Source organism: Pinus tabuliformis, chromosome X (genome assembly GCF_031772625.1).
Source record: "Pinus tabuliformis cultivar Carrire ecotype Pingquan chromosome X, CPIR1, whole genome shotgun sequence".
In the NCBI taxonomy this organism is placed as follows: domain Eukaryota; kingdom Viridiplantae; phylum Streptophyta; class Pinopsida; order Pinales; family Pinaceae; genus Pinus; species Pinus tabuliformis.
In genome coordinates this window covers 51,510,338-51,525,844 of record NC_142308.1, presented here as the reverse complement: position 1 = coordinate 51,525,844, position 15,507 = coordinate 51,510,338, and the positions used below count along the sequence as shown (strand labels likewise).

At 39.3% G+C, this 15,507-nt stretch overlaps 1 protein-coding gene across 1 annotated transcript; it reads left to right on the top strand.

Moving 5' to 3' along the window:
• Window positions 1-14,323: 14,323 nt before the first annotated feature.
• Window positions 14,324-15,100, top strand: LOC149138283 (uncharacterized). The gene has a single exon (XM_089450311.1). It carries the CDS (start codon window positions 14,324-14,326, stop codon window positions 15,098-15,100), a length of 777 nt encoding a protein of 258 aa, XP_089306437.1.
• The last annotated feature ends 407 nt before the right edge of the window (window positions 15,101-15,507 follow it).

Below are 15,507 nucleotides of genomic sequence, written 5' to 3'. Positions count from 1 at the left end.
TTGTCTCCTCTGAGGCAAAAGAAAGACTCATCACACTTGAAATGGATCGTAATATAATCTTGAAGGACCATGAGGAAACATGGCGATTTCAAAGTCGAGCCATTTGGTTATAGGAGGGTGATGAAAATACTAAGTTCTATCACAAATTTGCAAATGGGCGTCAGGTCATCAATATTATATGGAATCTGGAGGATGATGATGGCACACAACCAAAGACCTTCCACCAATTGGCTACTCTTGGTACTACCCATTTTGGTAGACTGTTTAGGGCTCCTCTGGAGGCTAATCTTGCAAAGATCATCAGGGTGGCCAACCACTTTCCCAGTTTTGTGGATCATGAAGCAGGAGAGGGTCTACTTGTGCTGGTTACCATGGGGGGAATTGGAAGACACCCTAAAGTGGTTCAAGAAGGACAAAAGCCCTGGACCCGATGGTTGGTCGATAGAATTTTATCTTGCATTCTTCGACATCCTTGGGAACGAGCTCCTTCAGATTATTGAAGAATTTCGGCCGAGAGGGCGGACGTATGATGCTTTTAACTCTACTTTTATTTCCCTTATCCCCAAGACAAATGGCCCTCAATCTTTCAGTGACTTCAAGCCTATATCACTTTGCAAATGTATCTACAAGATTATTGTTAATCGCCTCAAGCCCATATTATCTGAACACATCTCCTAGAGAAATTTGCATTTCTTGATCATCGTCACATTCATGAAGTTGTGGGCACTTCTCAGGGGGGCCTACACTCCATCAAATATAAGAATCTTAAAGGAATGGTACTCAAGATTGATCTGGTTAAATCCTTTGACCGTACCAGTTGGCTCTATATTCGGATGTTGTTGACTCATATTGGATTTCCACTATCATTCATCCAATGGATCATGTGTTGTATATCTAATGTATCATACAGTGTCCTAATCAATGGTTTGGCATCATATTTCTTCCACACGGAAATAGGCCTTAGACAAGGATGCCCTCTCTCACGTCTCCTTTTCTTATTGATCATGGAAGGTCTGAGTTGCCTCATTACTATGGACAGAAGGCATGACAGATAGGCTGGCATCAAGATTATAAACAACTTTACTCTTACCCATTTTCTATTTGTTGATGATATTCTCATCTTCCTTAATGGAAAATTGGGGGATACCACTGCATTCACAGCTGCCTTTCGATCCTTTTGCTTCGCAACTAGTATGGAATGCAACCATCATAAGTCCACTATATATGCTACTGGATGCACACCAAATGAGATTCACTATGCATTGCATCAATTCCCATTCACTTCTCTGTAGTTTGACGATGGCCTTAAATACTTGGGTTTTAGGTTAAAACCTGCAAATTACCAAATAACAAACTAGGTTTGGTTGTATAATTTTCTCTACAAATCAGCTAGCTCACTGATATCATGTAGAAATTTCACCTGCAAGTCAAAATGATATATGCAATGTACTAAAGCATAATACTAGATCTACATCTACCATAAACTTTGCAAAATCTAATCAACCATGAGAAACATCAAGCATGAACACATATAACTGATAAGAAGGAATCAATCACACATAACACAGAAGAATTTATCCGAGAAAACCAGCCTAAAACCCCATCTCTGTATTATCAATCAAGTGGAAATCATCAACAATATACAAAAAGAATTAGCTCAAAAGCTATCATGTTCTCTCTGTACTCTGATGATGTAGCTCATGGACTACCTAGGCATGTATATATAGGCTCCACAAGTCCTCCAAGCCCCTATTTCCTTACGCAATTTTGATTGGGGTCCAATTACATAACATGTGGGAATTGGCCCCAATCATACCTGCTGTCAACCTCAGGTCCAACTACGCAATCCTTGAGGACTAAAGTTCCTCCTACATGCAAGGAATATTCACTAGAAATATCTTAGTATCTGATAGTACACTATCCCTGATCTGATCTCAACTGGATCTTTGTCTGATTTGCCATGCATCAGTTATCCATGAGAGAATGCTCAATTATCTGAAAATAATAGTTGTCACATGCATGCAAGCATCAACAAACTTTATCTCATTAATTGAACAACTTGTTAAATTAATCTAACTGGACTTAACTAAGTTAAACTAAGTCAACTGATCCTCTCAATATAGAACTCATCCTTAATTCCTCAATCAGTGGAGCAAATCAAGAACACATTCCCCAATCAGTGGAGAAATTGTTGCATGTTCTCACAAAGACTTCAAGTTTGATTTTCCTTAACTAATTAACTCAAACTGAATTATTTAATTAATATTCAAACTGCTGGTAAGACCAAATTCGAATTTTACTTCCTATTTTAGACCAGGGACTGTCTAAAAATAGGAATCCAACTTGAACTGCTAAAAATAGAACTTCTATTTTTAGCACTTCCATTTTTCATTCCATGTTGCCCAATCCAGCACTGATGCCCAAACTGCTATTTTTATAACTTCTATTTTTAGCAATTTCTTGTTGCCAATTTTCAACACTCCCTCTCAACAAGAAAGGCTTCCTCTCGAACCCGATCCTGTACCTCTGGAATGTTCTGCATGCAACACATCTACCAAGTGTGGTTTCTCCAGCAACTCTCGGAACAAAAAAAACTCCCAACTGACCTCTCTATTGGGCTAGAAACATACTCTGATGCTGAAGCTCTACCTGCTACTGACAAGTGCTCCCTCTCTGACCTCTGCACTACTGCAACATCTCCATGCATCTCGCATCATTGCAACCTTCTTTGTGCTACCCTGCACTGTGCAACACACTTGTGCCTCTCGCATTGCTGCAGCCTACATGCTCTGCACTATCCTGGGATTCCCTGCACTATAGCTCTCTCTGCTGCTCCATCCGCATCTGTCTCTACCCAATCAGTCAGTTCCTGCTACTCCACATTGGGGCTCCCGTAGCAAGGTCTCATCCAAGAGGTTGGGTACCTCAAGGATCCTGCCCCTCCTCCTTGGGACGATCACTCCACATTGCCCCACCTCCTACCTGGAGGTATGGCTGCATGTGATCCCTCTGCCCACCTGGCTCGAAGTTTCCCCCTACTGGAGGTCTCTGCATGAGTAGATGTCTCTACTCGATCTCCACTCAGCTTCCCCTGTTGTGGCTACTCCACAACCTCCTGAAGTTGCTGCACCAATCGTGGCTCCTCCACAATCGTCTGAGACTTCTTCTGGCGCTGCATGTTGAGAGGTAATAGACTCTCCCTCTCAACCATCAAGTCTCCATCAGTTGCCTTGCTGCTCAAGGCTTTGCATGCATCTTGAACCTCAATAGCATACAGGTTCTTGACCCATGAACCAATCTGCTTCACCTGTCTAGTGATGATGTGTCTAAGGAAAACCTTTCCCTTACTGAAGACTGCATCATAGCCTCTATCTTCTAGCATCACGATCGACACCAAGTTTCTCTTCAATCCTGGTACATACTTGACATCGGTCAAGGTAAGGCGAGCTCCATGCTCCCTCTGAAAAATAATTGTGCCTACACCTGAGACACTATACTTTTCATCATTACCCATCGCTATGAGTATCTGGAGATATTTCTCCTCCAAAGTACTGAACAAACTCTTGTCGCCGGTCATGTGGAAAGAAGCTCCACTGTCAAGAAACCAACCACTTCCCACCATGCATGCGAAGAGTGTGAAATCCAACTCGAACTGTGAAGCAAGTGCCTCACCTTGAGATCCTTCCCCAGAGCCCTTCTTGGATTTCCTCAGTGGGCAATTTGTAACAAAATGGACCACCTCATGACAATGAAAGCATCGTACTTTCGATTTGTCAACCTTCTTCCCACCATGGGAAGAACTAGATTCGGGAAGAGAAACCTTCTCCTTCCCCTTCTTCACCTTACTCGCTAAGGCACAATTCTCTTCATCCTCCATGGATAAAGAACCATCTCTGGTGCTCCGTCTGATCTCCTCCTGCATCAAATGCGACCAAAGTCGTTCCCAATCTGGCAGTTTCTCTCTTCCATTAACCGAGTCCTGGTAGCTATGCCAGCTCTTAGGAAGGCCAAGGAGTGCTAGACTCACCATGTCATCATCAACTGTCACGACCCCTACACTTGCAAGCTCATCCCTACATGAGGTGAGCTTGTTCAGATACATAGAGATCGTGTTGCCCTTTTCACACTTGATCTTTCGAAGTTTGTCCTTCAGTGCCAGCTTCCTCTGATCACTGCTATTCTGATAAAGATATTTCAATGTTTTCCACATCGAAAACAGAGTCTCCTTCCCATGGAGACTTGAGACTATGTGATCTCGAACTCCCTCCAGGATGATTCTCCTAGCTCTAGCCACACACTTCCTCCATTCTGCCAACTCTTGGGCATTAGATCCTGAGGGCTTGGGGACTTCTTGATCAATGAAGTCCTTCACCCCATTATCCTCTAATACTGCCTCCATGCGATCCTTCCAGGCTATATAATTCGAACTTCCATCAAGGGCATATTCGAGTCTCAAACCATAGAACGCCATCAGTGAAATAGATGTGATAAGAACTCAATTCAATATTCAGAAACCACAAACTTCTTCCTTCTTGTATATTGTTCTTCCTTGATCACCTGTGCTCTGATACCATGTAGAATTTTCTCTATAAATCAGCTAGCTCACTGATATCATGTAGAAATTTCACCTGCAGATCAAACTGATATATGCAATGTACTAAATCATAATACTAGATCTACATCTACCATAAACTTTGTGGAAGCTAATCAACCATGAGAAACATCAAGCATGAACACATATAACTGATAAGAAGGAATCAATCACACATAACGCAGAAGAATTTATCCGGGAAAAGCACCAGCCTAAAACCCCATCTCTGTATTATCAATCAATCCTCAACAACATACAAAAAGAATCAGCTCAAAAGTTATCCTGCTCTCTTTGTACTCTAATGATGTAGCTCATGGACTATCTAGGCCTGTATATATAGGCTCCACAAGTCCTCCAAGCCCCTATTTCCTTGCATAATTTTGATTGGGGTCCAATTACATAACATGTGGGAATTGGCCCCAATCATACCTGCTATCAACCTCAGGTCCAACTACGCAATCCTTGAGGACTAAAGTTCCTCCTGCATGCAAGGAATATTCACTAGAAATATCCTAGCATCTAATAGTACATTGTCCCTCATCTAATCTCAATTGGGTCTCTATCTGAACTGCCATGCATCAGTTATCCATGAGAGAATACTCAGTTATCTGAAAATAATAGTTGTCACATGCATGCAAGCATCAACAAACTATATCTCATTAATTTAACAACTTGTTAAATTAATCTAACTGGACTTGACTAAGTTAAACTAAGTCAACTAATCCTCTCAATATAGAACTCATCCTTAATTCCTCAATTAGTGGAGCAAATCAAGGACACATTCCCCAATCAGTGGAGAAATTATTGCATGTTCTCACAAAGACTTCAAGTTTGATTTTCCTTAACTAATTAACTCAAACTGAATTAATTAATTAATATTCAAACAGCCGGTAAGACCAAATTCGAATTTTACTTCCTATTTTAGACCAGGGACTGTCTAAAAATAGGAATCCAACTTGAACTGCTAAAAATAGAACTTCTATTTTTAGCACTTCCATTTTTCATTCCCTGTTGCCCAATCCAGTACTGATGCCCAAACTGCTATTTTTAGCACTTCTATTTTTAGCAATTTCTTGTTGCCAATTTTCAACATTGGTTGGTGGCCAAAATTGAAAGGAGACTACATATCTGGCACCATAGATGGATCTCCAGGGTGGGGCGACTTATACTTATCAAATCGGTCCTAGAAGCTACTCCGGTATATTGGATGTCACTAGCTTGGATACCGAAGGGAATCATCAGCAGAATACAATAGTTGTGATGTAGATTCATCTATATGGGAAAGCAAGAAGGGCACATATTTTCTTGGGCCAACTGGGAAAATATTTCACTTCCAAAAAAATGGGGGGGTTGGGGACTGAAAAGACTAGAAATATTTGCTAGTGCCCTGGCTGCAAAATTGGGATGGAATGTTCTCACCTAGAGAAATATTTGGGTCGAGGTAGTCTCTCAGAAGTATATCTTCCCTCTCCATCTTCTTGACTGGCTCAAGCTAACATCCTGGGACAAGGCAAATATATCAACGATATGGCAGGCAGTCCTAAATACACTAGTATATATCAAGGATGGACTGACTTGGAAGATTGGCAATGGAAGACAAGTACGTATTAGATTGGACCCATGGATTAGATGTGGGAACGCATATCAACTTCCCTAGGAGTTGATTCATCACCTCTCGACCGATGGCTACACTACCCTGACACATATCGAAGATCAAGAGAATACTAATATCTTTAGTCAAGCATGGACATCTACTGATACACTGGGCATCCCCCCAATCTGGCAGGCTAATTTGATCTCATACATTAATACATTGATGGAATCTCATGTCAGGGTAACTGATGGGGAAGACGAGATTAATTGGTCTTTCTCTCCAAATGGGAAATACTCCCATCAACATGGATACCTACATATTTTTTCAGATCACAAACCATTTGCATATGATTGGTGGTGGACTTCTCTCTGGAAACTGAAGGCAGCACCCCGGGCCAAACTGCTCGTGTGGTGCATTCTCCAGAATAAGATCCCTATTGTGGATAACTTACAAAAGTGTACCTTTCATGGCCCATCTTGGTGCATATTATGCAAATAGGAAATGGAAATTGTAGATCACCCATTCCTAAATTTCCCCATTTCTACCTCCATATGGGCGGATGTTACATTGCAGCTTCATACACAGAATTATTAGCATGGGACGGAGGTCAGGGAGGCATGCCATCGATGGTGGACCAATGCACACTCTCATAGGATATGGAATCTACCTGTAATGATATGTTGGTGCATCTGGCTACAAAGGAACAAAATTATTTTTACAAACACTGCTCCTCATTGGGCACTAGCCATTGCAAACCTCATTACAACATTTCATAGCATCCCAGAGGATGCTCAGAACCATCTGCATGCATCATCTCTGCTGAAATAATTGACCATAACACTCCATGGGCTTATTTTGATGGCTTGGCACAACGTCATGGCTGCAGTGGAGGCATACTACTTCATTTCACTAATTCCCATCACTATAAGATCCAAATGGGACTGGGGGGAGGGACAAATAACTTTGCAGAACTTATTTCCCTTCGCCACTTATTATTCTTTGCACTTGTTAAAGGATGTCATCGATTACAGATTTTTGGTGACTCACAGATCATCATTAAATGGTTTAATCAACAATTTGTTTGTCACACACACACACTCCGTCATATTTTGGATGATGCATTGAGATTGAGAACACAATTTGACTATATTTCTTGTCATCACATCTATAGGGAGCGCAATAAAATTTCTGACTTGCTATCCAAAGAAGCCACGGACTAGCCAAGGGGGGGTCTGTTTGATCAAAGAACAACAAGATCTGGAGATTTACAGTTACTACCATGGGCCTTTCATGGATGAGCATTATTGACAAGGTCTATTGGCCCTGATTACTTGTATTTTTTGGGACAAAATTTGGATGTAATTATTTGAATTATAGTACATTATTATGTCTATATATTACTAAACTTATCATATGCTATTATCAAAGTAGTCTCCCTTATATGGGATTGACTTATTTTTTAGATAGAACAGTACAGATTGTGGCTTTGACCACCTTTACATCATATGCTATCAGCATCTCCAACATGTAATTTTCAATTATCAATGAAAAATATGATTTTTCCATGGGAAAAAGATTACTCTCAAGAATAGGTAACCCCTTATAGGATTGATGATTTATTGGATCAATTGTAGTAATTGAAATACTTCACCAAGCTAGATTTAAAATAAGGGTATCACCAAGTGCAAGTCAAGGAAAGACACATAGAAGACCACCCTCAAAACTAGAGAAGGTTTGCATGAGTGGTTAGTCATGCCAATTGGTCTATGCAATGCACCAACTATGTTCATGAAATTAATGAATGATGCATTGCGCACTTATCATTAATATTGAACCTTTTTTTATCATTAATATGAAATTTTTATAGATATAATATTATTTCATTACATGTTGTTGGTTTTTAATAATACATTGTTAATTGTTGCAAACATATCCTTAATAAAAATAGAAAATATGTAATGGTGTTTGTGCACACACACACACACATTGAATATAGATATTTTACCCTAGAAAATCAAACCCATGAAACTAGAAATATTTTTTAGTTTATTATCTCTTTACAATGTTACAATACGATATATATCCCACAACATCCATAAACCCGAATTTAACCTAGATTAGAATAAAACCATAGTTACTTAACTAGAATTACAAGACCATGGGCTAAACTACCATGCTCCTCAAAACCACTAAAATCAAAGACCACATTGCCAAAAAATGTCAAAAATGGATGTGAAAAACTACCCCTTTGTGACTCCCCCATAGCTTGGTGTAATGAATCGATGTGGGGATAGTCATGCAAATAATATAACACATACCTAACATTCTTCCACTTGTTGTTTCCTTTCATATAGGTGTCACAAGAGTACATGAGAAACAATCCAGGGAAGTAATTCCCATTGTTTCTATACATCAAGAGAAATTATTAGTGTTCATGGAATTTCTTAGTGAATATGCAACATTATTCAAGGTGTCCACCTTCACCAACAACACCTTCTTGTATCCAACCATGTCTGTCACAAAAGTAATATTTAATATCAATTTTCTTTCTCTTAGAATGATAAGTTAGGTTCTTTATCAATAATATTGTACTTTGACTATCATAATCTATAATTGCATCTTGTTATGCCCACCCAATACCTAAACACAATCTTTGTAACCATATTGCTTCCTAGAATAGCATGAGTGGCTTCCACATATTCAACTTATATAGTTAGGAGTGTCACTACACATTTTCTCTTGTTCATCCAACTAATTGCTACTCCAAATAGGTTAAGCACTTATCCACTTGTAGATTTTATTTGATCTGGATCTGTAGCCCAATTTGCATCAACAAAGATAAGTATGTATGACACTTTATCGAATCATGGCCTTTCTTGATATTACAATCCATAACTAGTATTGCGACACAAATACCTAAAAACCCTCTTTACTACTACCCAATATCCATTCCTTGGTTTTGACATATACCTACTCAATACTACCACTGCATTTGCAATATATGGTCTAATACAAACTTTTTGATACATCAAATTGTCAATGGCACTCACATATGAAACACGAGACAAGTATGCTTCCCCTTCATGTATCTTGGGACATTGATCTGAAGATAACTTTACACCTACAAGAATAGGGACATTTACTAATTGTATCCTACATATTAAACCTTTACATTATCATCTCTACATACCTCCTTTGATTTAACAAGAGTCTCTTGTTTGCTCAATCCCTTTCAATTTCCATGCGAAAAAATAAATTTGTAGCACCAATGTCCTTCATGTCAAATTTATAGGACAACTAAGTTTTCACATCCTAAATGATTTCCTTGTCATTTCTAAACATCAACATATCATCAACATACAAGGCCAAATAAATAACGTGATCACCAACTAACTTGAAAAACACATAGTGATTTGTTTTTCTCCTTTTGAAGTAAAGTCCTAATATACAAGTATTAAATTTTTGATATCAGTTCCTTGGTGTTTGTTTTACCCCATAGATGGAATTTTTTTTTTCAACTGTGGTTCACAGTCACTAAGTGGCCACTACATCCACGGGTAATAATCCAGACAGATCCACTCGAAGGGATCTATCAGTCGACTTATCTGGTCAGGCCTAACCCCAAGGGCGTCGAGGAGATTTGACCCTGTGACCTCCCAATTGGCAAGGTACATATCAGTGGGAACTCGACCAATTTTGCTATCCTTTGAGGCTTATATATTTGTATCCCAAAGGAACCCAATAGCTCGCCTAACACATAACTATTGGTAAACCGTTGGGGGTCTACAACTTGTCCTCCTCTTTATAAATTGGCTCACAACCAGGGGGATTTGAACCTTGGATCTCTCTGTTTTTTAGGACTAACATTACTTTGATCACCAATTGAGATGCCACCTAAGACTACCCATAGATGGAATTTTTATCCTATATACTACTTCTTTATTTCCCTTCACTGAAAATCCTTTTGCCTGCTTCAAATAGATTTATTCTTCTATATCCTCATGTATGAATGTTTTCTTTACATCCATATGATCTAATTCCAAATTAAAAGTAGCAATAATAGATAAAACAAACCTAATAAAAGCTAACTTTGAAACAAGAGAAAAAATCTCACTAAAGTCATTTCCCTCAACATGGGAATTGTTACTAATTGAGTTTTTTGTTTCTCCATTTTGCTTTCCATATGTAACTTCTTCTTAAATATCCATTTCCTCCCAATGGGATTTCTTCTAACTGACAGCTCAATTAGATACCAATCCTCATTCTTGTCCAAGGATGTCATTTCTTCAACCATGGCCTTTTCCTAGAGTTTTCCATCCTCTAAATCCATGGCCTCCCTAATAGTTCTAGGAGAATCATTAGTAATAAACAATTCAAAATTAGAACAAAAAATAGGTTGAGTATAGCTTTTTGGTTTCCTTCTTTCCCAAATTGATCTCCTCAATACCAAAGTATTTGGTTCTACTTCTTTTGACTCCCATTATTTTATAGAGTTTGATTCGTCATCCTTTAATTCAAACTCTTATCTTCTATGGTTATTTCTCCCATGGTAGGACTTCTTATTTGACAAACTTTCATTTCTCTAAATACTACATCTCAACTATACGCAACCTTCTTAGTTTATAGATTATAAAGCTTATAGCCTTTTAAATCATATTTATAGCCAAAAATGATACTCTTCCTCAACTTTATTATACAACTTACTCCCATTTTCCTTTAGAGCATATACATAAGCATCATAGCCAAACACCCTAAGATTTTTAAGAGATGGTTTCTAACCAATCCATACCTCATGTGGAATCTTCTCATTGAATTCTGATGAGAGTGACCTTTTTACCGAGTAACATACAATATCCACTACTTATGACTATAATTATTGTCCTAATTTGACACCACTGCAAATGTTCCTGGATTTTTTTGTCAATTTGTTCATCCTTTCTTCAACTCCACTCTACTAAGATGTGTATGGAGCAGTCTTATGCCTTGTTGTATTGCACTCCTTACATAATTTCTCGAATTCTTCCTACATAAATCTCCTACATTATATGCCCTTGGCACCTTAATTTCCTTCTCTGTTTGATTTTCCACAAGAGCCTTAAAATATTTAAGTTTGTCAAATACTTTAGATTTAATCATGAGGAAATAATTCCATGTATTTCGCTATAAGTCATCTATAAATGAGACGTAGTAGATAGGTCTACCTAGTGATGCAATTGACATAGGTCCAAACACATCACTGTGCACCAACTAAATTCCCTTTGACTCGTAGCACCAAAAGAGGATCTTACCCAATTCTACTTCCCATATAAGCAATGTTCATAAAAATCAAAATCTAGAGGGAAATTAGGCATACCTCCAACCATACATTTACCATGTAGTACTCAAAGGCCCTTCTCTCTAATACGTCCCATTATTCTATGCCACAACATAGTCTTTTCTCCAGGCACTATAGGATTTTTTCCCTCTTCAAATCCACTAGAATAATGGAACTATTACACCTGTCACTAATAATGCTTTTGAGTAACTTAAACAAATTTATAATATGAACTTCCCTCAATAATACCATTTCTCCTCGAAAATGCTTATAGATTTCCTTTAACAATGTAAACTTTGAAACGGGAACTGATATGATTACCCATTTTGTAGATGTAGCAAAAAAGTGACCCAATTTTGAAAAGTGGCGACGCAGAATACACTTTTTTCTTTTCAGATTATATTTTTGACACTTTAAATTTTCTTATGTATCAAATAAATAAATAAAATGTTAGTGATTTTCATGCTAATTTTGAAATGTGTTGATGCAGCATCAACATTTTTTTAGAGTGCTTTTTTTTATACTTTAAATTTTTTAATGTATTAAATGTGGATATTTTTTTTAAATGTTACATTTTTTTACACTTTAAAAATTTTTACGTCAAGTTTTTTTTGACATATATATATATATATATATATATATATATATATATATATAATACTAAAAAAACATTAAAAAAAATGTAAAAATAAAAAAATGATCTCGTAAACCATAAAAATAAAAAATAAAAAATAAAATAAATAAAAATAAAAATAAAAAAAGATATGGAAATAAACAAAACTATAAAATTAAGTAACTAAAAAATAGAAAAATTTTAAAAAGCATTAAAAAAAAAATTAAAAACCTATGATGAACCACACTTGTCGGTTCGGAACGTGTTGGCCAAAAATTTCTCTTATGTGATTTCTACCGAAAGACTTTGTTTAATTCATTATGGATCACAAAAGCTTGAATACAGAAATTAAAAACCTATTAAAATTAAGATTAAAAAAAAACCATAATATACTCAAATTAAAAACAACAACAACAATATGCCTCAGACCGGGAAGAAGAAATCTAAGTGCATTAGGGCATTTGGAAAGGATCTCACCATTAAGTTCGGCGAAGGACTCACCATGGGTGACGACGCCGACAGAGCAAGCAAAGTATTAGTGGGGAGGGTTCGTGGCAGAACCTACACAGCGGATTGATTAAGGCAATGGGTGAAAGATATTTGGGGGCAGATCTTCCTACAGCTGTCGGAGGTACAAACCCTACCTCGTGGATGGTTCGCGCTACACTTTTTCCTCGAAGAATACACGAACCTAGCCCTGGCTAGATTTTGGCACATAGAAATGGCGTTGGTATTGCTCAAAAGATGGAGTCCTCTATTTGATCCTGAAAGAGAGCAGATTGGAGTAGGACCTCTCTAGGAGAGGTTTCCAGGATTACCTCTTCAGTACTGGTCAAAAGAGGTGTTTATCAAGATAGGGAATACCCTAGGTACTTTTTTGGACTACGACAATTCCATTGTCCAATCTAAAAACCGAACATTAGCCCGCATTCTGGTGCACCTGGACACTCGGGAGGGTCTGGAAGAAAGGATAACCCTACAATGGAGAAATTTCACTAGGGTGCAGATCTTGGATTACGAGGGTGTTCCATTTAGATGCAGAAGGTGTTATAGGGTTGGGCATCTATTCAAAGAATGCCCTCTGGTTGCGAAAGCCCAGGAATCGGCAAAAGGACAAGAAGTTGGCATTGACAAAGGAACTTCTGGCATCAGTAGGAATCATCCAGAGGTCGTCCCTATTCCACCTTGGAAGGCGACCTCAACCAGGCCGGTGCAGCACAACTCAGGAACACCTTTGGGGCCGACATCCCCTCCTCTGACTCGGGCCAGGGCAGCAGCTAAAGCGGCTTGTACTACGGGTATTCCTCTTCTCTCATCCCCTAATCAATCATATGTCAATGCATCTTCTGCCCAGCATATGCATTCCGCATCGATTTCGCATTATTCCATATCCCCTGCCTCCATCCCATGCTCACTCCTCCCCCACCACTTGGTTGATTCCACCACCTCCCCTTTTACCCACTTGAAGAATCCCCACTCACCCCCACCATCTCCCTCAGCACCTTCCCATTCCTATAATCTACGTTTGTGAACTCCCATTGGGGACTCTCACCTATTGAACACAGGCCTTGGCCTGACTCTCCTCTCATCTTCCAATAAACCTCTTCGAGGGCGCAAATCATACCTCTCGCACGCTATCCTTCGCGTAGGGGCTGAGGTGATTTCGAGCAGACAATCCTCTTTAGATCAGGTTCTTAGAGCAAAGAAAAACCTAGACATGGTTCCCCCATGAAATGCCTCTCCTTTAACTGCAGGGGTTTGGCCAGTTCCCCCAAAAAAATAGCCCTCCATAGACTATTCACTGTTGATCCAGTCGATTTAATCCTCCTACAAGAAACCCTAGGGGAAGCTCAACATACTACAACAATTCTACTCGCTATATGCCCGGGGTGGGTGTTCATTGCCCTGGATGCTACGAGCCGATCAGGTGGCCTGGCCTTGGGATACAATCCCCGTACTATTAATCCCAAATCAACCTGAGGAGGAAAGGGATATATTGGGTTCGATTTTTTCTCTACGGAATTGGGAATGGATTTCTAGGTCATGAATGTTTATGGGCCACGCCAAGGGAGGGAGGCCTTCTGGAACCACCTCCTCAATCTCTCCTTATCCTCAGTTGAAAACCTCATTATGGGAGGGGATCTTAACTTTTCCATTGGTTATAATGAGTCCTAGGGATCATCGGCTTAGATAGACCCACTTTCAGAAACCATGGAAAACCTCCTTGGGCAAGCCCAGCTTACTGATGTTCCTATGAATAAGCCTCTTCCTACATGGAGTAATAGAAGGGTGGGGGTGGCCGCTCTCGCTAGAAGACTTGACCGCTTTGTCATTAAAAATCTCTTGCCACAACGGTTATCTCATTATAGGCAATGGGTTGGGTCAGGAGGCATATCTGACCACTCACCTATCTACCTGGAAGTATCTGGTCCGCCGACCAAACCAAGGGCCCCTTTCAAGTTCAACTCTGTTTGGCTCCAGGACCCCTCCTACATTGAGTTGGTCACTAATCACTGGACTCAAAACCCACCCTCTCAATATCAAACCTGGGCTGAAGGTTTTTGTCAAAACTTGCATCAGATCAAGAAGCTCACTATCAAGTGGGCTAAGGATAAACAACAGAAGGATAACCATATCCTTTCCACTATGGAAGCAGCCTTGGCAGACCTTAACGATGAAAACAACATGGGTTTCATGAGTGTTGAAGCCAAATTCAACCTGATTGAACTTGAAAACAAAAGAGCAAAAATCCTAAAGGATCAGGAGGAAACTTGGAGACTCAAGAGTCGTGCTATATGGCTCAAAGCAGGGGATGAGAACACTAGGTATTTCCAAAATTTTGCCAATGGATGGAAATCCTCCAATACTATCTGGCAACTGCCCACCCCTGATGGACGAACTGTGAAAACCTTCCACCAGCTCTCACAGCTGGGTATATCTCACTTTCAACAGCTTTTTAAGGAACCTCCTATTACAAACCTGGCTTAGATCATTCGAGTAACTGGGCATTTCCCAAGATTTGTCACCAGGAGACTGCCGAGGAGATCACCTCACCTATCACCAGAGATGAACTTGAAGGGACATTAAAGTGGTTCTAGAAAGATAAAAACCCTGGGCCAGATGGCTGGCCTATTTAGTTTTATGTTGCATTCTTTGAAGTCATCGAGAATGACATTCTCAATGTAGTCGAAGAGTGTAGGACATATGGAAGAATGTATGATGCCATCAATACCACTTTCATTGCTCTCATTCTGAAATCGGACTCCCCTTCATCTTTCAATGATTTCCGCTCCATCTCACTCTGCAATACATTATACAAAATCATTGCTAAGATCATTGCAAATCGGCTTCGTCCCATTCTATCCCACCACATCTCCCCTGAGCAATTTGCTTTC